We start from the raw sequence: 7,500 nt of genomic DNA, 5'->3' as shown, positions 1-7,500 counted from the left end.
TGGCAGGACGCGGGGATGTCTTTTGAGGGCTGCCTCTCGTTATTTGCTCAAAGCGTGAGCGTTTGGATACTGCAAACTCTTCACTGCAATCACTTTCCTTTCCAAAAAAAGGTCAAGCACGGCTCTGGTGTACCTTTGTAAGCGGAACTTGTGTTATCAGCCTGAAATGATGCGGTGCCTTTGAAGAAAACGTTGCTGTTGTGCTTTTAAAAAATAATAAAAGTTATGGGATCCCTTTGAATTCAGAAAATGTTGGCAACATTGGCAGGAAAGGCACGAAGCATTTCAAAGTTCTGGTATGAAGAAAAAGATTCTGAATAAAACAATTTTATGTGATTTTGCAGGTGGTTTGAGCTATCATTTTATATGTACGTTTGTACCACTGCTCATTGGAATGTTCATATAATACTGACCTAATTATGCATAGAAAAAAGATAAGCCATTTACTTGATTCATTTCTTCTTTTTAAATCAAGAAAGGAACAAAAAGGCTCCTATTTTCTGAAAGAAATTGTTCGCTTTTATTGCAGAAAAGTAGCAGCTTGTGCAGAACTAGAACTGTAACAATTTTATATTCCAAAGGTTTTGTGTGTATTCGGTTAGTTACAGTAATTATACCCAATAACTGACAGCCAAAATCACGTAGGAGAAAGCAAAGGCTGTTTTCTCACACAGGCCCTGCTGCAGAACATCTGCTGAGAGATTTGCATATTAATTAACCCATATTAACTCTAATTATTCTGGGAAATTATCAAATAAATTGAATTTTCTAATTTTAACCTTTCTTTTACTTGACGCGTGTCGAGGCTGAGAGGACGCACCAGGCTATCTCACCTGGGCAATGAGCAAAGCATCCTTTTCTCCCCCTTTTGCTCCCGCAGACCTGGGGCAGCCTGGGGAGCTTTTGTCTGCCTGGTGCTTTTTTGGCTCCCGCGCCTGGCCGGCTCTGGGCGCATTTGCTGCGCGGCGGCACATGTGTGCGTGCGAGCACAGATGGTGGATTTATACCGGGGTGAGCAAAGGTGCTACCTCGGAACAGTTGAGCAAACCTTAAGTTTTTTTTTTTTTTTCCCAGCCTGTTGTTCAGGCCTGAGCAAATAAATGGGAGTTTAATTCAATTAGAGCCTGGCTTTAGCCGGCGCCTCGTGACAGAAATGATTCAATATTTTTTTCCCCTCGCATTGTTTGGTTTACACGGCGCTGCCTCCCTTGCTTTTGTGTGAGGTCTGGGGGGGCCGCGAGGCGGCGAGCCTTTGTGCCCGCTGTCCTTGTCCCCCTGCTCGTGTCCCTCGGTGGCATGCAGGCGGGTTTCGTGCATTGTGATCGTGGCACCGGAACGTCGGAACAAAGCTTGGGCCGTTCGCTGCAAGCCAGAACCGCCTGAAAAGCCATGTCCCCAGAGCAGGTTTGGAGGGAGAGGCGGCAGCAGCATCCCATCCGTGCCTGGAACACGCTCCCAAAGCTCTCCCGTAGGGAAGCATCACCCCGGGGGAAGGCTGGCAGGTTCATTTCCACCTTAATGGTTCCCACCTCCTCCCCCTGGGCTGGGTGCCTGCAGGTGATGCTCCCTGTCATCCCCACAGCATCTCCCCTTTATCTCTGCTGATGGGCTAAGAAGCGGCCGGTACCCCAGCGCAGCCTGTTAGGCACGACATTTCCTGTTGACACCAGGAAACTAGAAATAGAGAGAAAAAAAGCCAACCAAACAACAGCTAGGCCAGCCAAAGGAGTGGGCAGAGATTTCCAGAGTAATTGGTGTTTGTTTTTGTTTTTTTAAAATTTAATTTTTAATGGAAGGCATAGAGATGTGCGCTGCTTCAGCTTGGAAGTTTGGAGGCTTCCTTCCAGACAGATGTGTTTTTGAGAGGCACGATGTGGCTGTGGCAGAAGGTAGGGTTAACAGCTGAGAGTTTTCTCTCTGAACTTTTAATGATCACTGCTCCCGAGCTGAAATACTGGGTGGTATAGGCTCTAAATTGTGGGTTAAATGCAATATGAAAAATGAGTCAGATGCGTAGCTATTAATCTTTGGGGCGGAGGAGGATAAAATGCCAGCAGATACAGAACTTCTTAATAGAAACAGGGAGTCATTATAAGGTTGCCTTTTTTCATGTGATGGTATTACTCATTTTAAGTTACAAAATGACCAGCCTGTGACTTCTGAGCATTTGAATGCACTCCAGTGTTTATTGCCTTTATACCTACTACATGGTTATAAAGTTGAGCAACCTTTTTGGAAGAAGGTGATAGACACAATATCTATTTATGCAAGGACACATTTCCCTTTTCTTTATGTTCTGTTTATTCAAGGTTTTATTTCCAAGGTCTTATTACTATAAAACTTAAAGCTAGACAAGGTCTGCCCTCATGTCAGATAACAACACCAAAACAATTCTGATGGTTCAGTAGCTTATTATTTCATACTTCCAGGTCTTAAATAAATTACAGTTATTTTCACATTCCTCCTGAATATCCTTTAGGCATGATAATATGTGCATTTTTCTGAAAAGACTCTTAATATTTCTTTTTCTTCTCCTTGATTTTAAGTATTATGTTGAGTTGTCATGTACAGCAATAATTAGTAGAGGTCTGGCTAAATTTCTTTCAGTGTGATGCTTGTATTGTTTAGCTTCTTGACATATTTTACTAATCATTGCAGAACTGTTGGCAAATAGATTGTAAATTGCATCGAAACAGAGAAGTGCAGCAATAGTTTCAGCATCTTCTCTCCAGCATTCCTTTGCCGTAGTCTTGGAAGATTCCTTTTTTCTTCTTTTTTTTTCCTTCCTTCCATCATCAAAGGCAATTATTGACTTGAGTTTTGAAGTGCAGATTATCAAGGTATTATTTTCTTAGAAGTGCAATACTGTAGATGTAGAAAGCAAGAGGACCTGAGTAATTTTCTAAAGAAGAGAAGACACTAGTGCAAATGACTCAATGGATGACAGAAATGTGTTTAAGTACTTTTTCTTTCTGAAGTGCCAGTATAATGCTTCTCTTTCCCCCACCCTTGCCACCACCACCCCCCCTTTTTTTTTTTTTTTGATGGGTTAAATAAGGTAATCAACAGTGTTATGATTTTACTAGGGTGGAAGAAATCTTTGGTTTTCCTTCTTTTTTTTTTTTTTCTGTGTAGTTACAGGATGGGTATAAAGTTACTGTGAGGTATTACAATCTGGGAGTAAATGATTCTGGGCAATTTAAGGTCTGGCAGAGTGCTGTGCAGGAGCAGATCGTGGCTCCACTGAAATGAAGGAGATTGTATCAAAGTACCGCAGAAGAAGCAATCGATATTGCAATACAGAAGGAGGAAGTTATGCCAGAATTTTTTCTTCCTTTTCTCCTCCCAAGATTTCAGGGGTGCTTCCAGCAAAACGCAGAAGTTATTACAAATTCTTCTGCCTCTATTTACTCCATCCTAACCTGAACTATTAGCGACAACTGGCCAGGATGACAGGGAGCAGGTAGCACCTCCAGGCCCTCATGGTACATCCCTGGGAATGGGCACTGCACTGTGCTCCCACTCCAGTTCTGCTGAATTCCCCAGGGCTCCAACCTGAAACCTGAGGTGAGAGGAGCTGAGAACGGGCTAGACTGTTGTTTGATTAGGAATAGATATGGTCAGACTTGCTTCTATTAAGTACATCCCACCTAGGTAAACTGGAACCGTTGCAGCGGTTTTTTCAGTTTTGGGTCCGTTTACAAAGAATCCTTGCTTTGCACTTTAGGTAACTGAGATGCTACTTTTGTAGAAAGAGAGGTCATGTGGTATTTTATAATTCTTTCTGGCAGTTGTGTAGATGTTAAGGCCTGTGGATGTTAAGACTCAATGGTCCATGGTTTGAATGATGTCTGTAAAGACAGATTTACATAACACATGATGATAGCTTTGCAGAATAAGTCGTATTTGACAGTCTCGAGTGATATCAGGGAATGTTTATGGGTATTTTTTTTATATAATAAAATCTTCAACCTAAGCTATTTGGGTAATTCTGTCTTACCGCTTGCCTGCCTATCACATGCTAGACATGCAGCAACTGCTTCTGCCATCGTGTAAGCGTTGGATTTGACTTCCTCTTGTTTGAGAATGAAGGACAAGTTGAATCATTTGACATGCTCATATAAACCACTCATCCACAGACACTCAGCCGTCATCCCAGCCTTTCTTGACCAGAAAAAAAAAAAAAAAAAAGTTTTGCTTCCTTGATCTAGATTTACTCCGTGGGCGGAAGGGCTGATTTATTTTCTTACCCCTATCTTTTTTTTTCCCTACAAATGAATTCCCAGGTGAATAAAATTAGGACAATTTTATTTTTCCTGTGAAGTCCTCTACCTTGATTCCCCCCTCCCATGTACTGCCACATCCTGCATAATGGTGGGAACCTGATATGTTTTGCTGCCCATCAAAGTCCCCAGCCAGAGAAGGGTGATTCTGCTGGGCATCATGAACTTAAGCCTTTCCAAGGAGATGGTGGGGCAGTTGGGTTCCTGAGATGCAGCCAAGTTCAGTTGTTATAGCTCTGCCTGAGTCTGACAGAACTGTACAAATTTAGGTCCTTCACAGCAAAAGAGCAAGTTCCCAGCAGGCTGGTAGAACAGGGTAAATGGCAATTTACTATTTTCCAGAAACTGCAATGCCCATACACTTCAACAGAAATTGTCTGGAAAAGTTGCTGGAAAAGTTACACTAGAACAAGATTGCCACTTTTCTCAGGACTCTTCAAGAATGGGAAAGATTATATTCCCTAGAAAGTAATAAACAAAAGTGTATAGGCCTCAGAAAACATTTTTCTTTTGATAAGAATCTTTTTTTTTCCTACATAAAATGTTAAAACAATAATGAAAATAAAGCAGTATCTTTGGGACAAAAGATAATAGACAAAGATATACAGTTCCATCTTCTCTTTCTTTCATCTCTTTTTTGCCTCACCATCAGTCACGGCAGTGAGAAAGAAGAACTATCAGACTTGGGACTGTTCTAGTCTGGTGAAAGCTTTGATTTCTCCCACAGCTGCAATTCTTAGGCGTGATGCATGGGAGTTATCACCACTGTTTGCAAACAGCAGGAAAAAGGAAAGGGGATAAAATACTCACCTCCAAAGTCAACACCAAATGAGTCTATGCATCTATCTTTCTCTTTCAAGGACATCATCAAAACTGGTGGAGGCAAAGCCATCCACTGCAAACCACGAGGCTGTATAGATTTTAAGGTAATAAAGCTAACATAACTGTCAGTCTCCAAACTGAAACCATGGTAGCCTTTTTAACTAAAGAGAAAGTTATTTTTTCTTTTCTGAAGAGGCTGCTTCTTCAAAGACCCTATTGATGGGAAGGTAGAAGGAAACCTGACATCATTTTGGATTCTTCCCAGCCTACCTTCAGGCATCTCTTTCTACTGCTTCTTTCATGGCGGTACTCAAGGCTTAGTGTGACAATTTAAAAAATATGAAGCCTCTGGGCTATTATAAATTTCTGTCCCCAGAGAGAAACACAGTACAAATCTGACACACCAGAAGACTCAGAGGAATGTTCTATTTTCTGTTATTTTGAGACGGTCAGCTTGAGACTGAAGATGATATTGTTGCCAATGTGGTTTCTCAGAGGGTCATCAGTTTTGACAAGGGGTAGCTTCCAACTGTATTAGAGCTCCTGTGGAGGTTGCAGAAATATGCAGAAACGAGGAAAGAGGTGTAAGGATGAGAGTGAGAAGTAAGAAAGAGAGAGGTGATGGAGGATATGTTGGCAGATGCCAACAGACAGCCTGGGTGATTCTGCGGATGACATGTGTTTTCCAGACAGAACAATGGCATCCAAGCTGCTAACCAGAACACAGGGCTGTCTCCCTCTCTCCATGGTAAATCTTGTGTTCTCTTATATTAGCTATTACCAGATTTTTCAGTTGGTCAGTAGAAGAAACAGGCCAAATTCTGTGTTATCCGGAGCATTTTGTTGAGATCAGTTAAGTGGTTTCAAATTATTATGAAAGTAAAAGGAAGGTAATTTAGTAACAATGCAATACCCATAATATCTCTGATATAAACTCCAAAATATGTTGTGAAGTAGGGAGTTTATAGCGAGATCCATTTTGCTTTCTAAAATTTGAACATAGAAATAAACGTGAATTTTGAAAAGTGAAAAAGATCATTTTGTGCCTTTTCATCAGACCCAGGACTCAAGTTTCAAATAAGTGACATCAAACATAGGAAATCACAATAGTTCTTCGTCTGTCTTTTCTTGTTTACTTATCTTAGTCTCAAAACCACAAGGTTATTCTTATATTTTTAAACCATATTCGTAGGATAATTCTCAGAATAGTTCTGTATTCTCCTCTCTCTCTTCCTTCTCTCCTCCTCTTTCTCTTCCTTCTGTAAAGGAAAAGGAAAACAGAATTGGGGCAGGGAACAAGAAGCATAAATGTATTAAACTACATTAGTAGAGAGATATTTTTTTTTTTGATTCCTTGTAAGATAGTGTTGTAATTTCTTAAGACCTACACAAGATGCGTCCCTAAATACTTAATCAAAACCAGTCCAAGAAAACAGTTAAGTAAAAAAATCTTCTTTTTAAGCATGATGAACATTAGCCATACCAGTTCCATACTCATTTCAAGGAAAACTGAAGGTATATGATCTTCCTCCAGGCTATGCCTTTGTTTCTCATGTGAGCAAGCTCTATAACCTACCAGGAGAAAAGGCTATCTTGAAGGATAAATAAACAATTAATTATTTATATTTCTAAAAGCATTCAGCTTTTAGCTCTTAATGCTATATGACCATTTAAAAGCAGGTAGTCAGCAGAGAACTAGCCTGGAAATGTAGTGTATGCGACTAATCAACACCCTCAAGAGTCACAGGAAGACAAATCTCCTGGTCATCAGCATCCAATAACTGGCCTATCACTTCAGTGCAGAGGCCACCGTAAAAATAATGCAGTCTGGTTAACCACACCACTACCAAAATAATGACTCCCAATCAAGATATATAAACCTTGATGGATCCCATTGTTGTTACAGGGAACAAGTTAAAAAATACTTCCTAAAGAATGAGAGCCAAGAGCCTCACCAACGTGTAGTGTCTTGTCTGACAGTGCAACTTGGATAATGGCCTCGAGTCTCTGTAACAGCCAAAAATATAAATAGAAAAACTGCAAAGTAAATTTGTCTACATGACATAGGAGAACTCCTTGTTATTGGAGACTCAAAATAGTATCATAATCTCTTGTTGAAGTCCATAGTAGTTTAATTATTTTAACTAAATACATATTCTAAAACACATTTATAGGCCACCTGGCTAGGTGAGATGCAGGCCTGAGCATCAATTGAGGCATTAGGACTAAGCAACCTTTGGAGTCTACATTTCAGATCTTTTTTTTTTTGTTTTTGCACCTTTCTAATATCACATCTTAAGGACAATCGAAGTCCTGCCTTCTGACAAAATGTTCTCTCTCAAATCCCAAGTCTCCCTATTTGTGGAGTTTAAGTGTTGATGGTACATCCTGTCAA

General features: G+C 40.5%; 1 protein-coding gene across 6 annotated transcripts in view; it reads left to right on the top strand.

Moving 5' to 3' along the window:
* The window catches only part of ZEB2 (zinc finger E-box binding homeobox 2), a 115,466-nt gene that overhangs the window by 71,346 nt on the left and 36,620 nt on the right, over nucleotides 1–7,500 (top strand). The window contains exon 1 of one of the 6 annotated variants that reach the window (XM_021400727.1): nucleotides 1,225–1,502. The exons of 4 other annotated variants lie outside the window; for them this stretch is intronic. Coding sequence is in view for 1 of the 2 variants with exons in the window: in XM_021400722.1 (XP_021256397.1) it covers nucleotides 1,790–1,889 (100 nt within the window). In the remaining variant the exon portion in view is untranslated. Of the gene's footprint in view, nucleotides 1–1,224; nucleotides 1,503–1,532; nucleotides 1,890–7,500 lie in introns of those variants that run through there. One more of the 6 variants, XM_021400722.1, reaches the window with a different exon arrangement.

This window comes from Numida meleagris, chromosome 5 (assembly GCF_002078875.1).
Source record: "Numida meleagris isolate 19003 breed g44 Domestic line chromosome 5, NumMel1.0, whole genome shotgun sequence".
In the NCBI taxonomy this organism is placed as follows: domain Eukaryota; kingdom Metazoa; phylum Chordata; class Aves; order Galliformes; family Numididae; genus Numida; species Numida meleagris.
The sequence above is the reverse complement of the archived record's forward strand: the minus strand, read 5'-3'. Positions and strand labels throughout refer to the sequence as shown.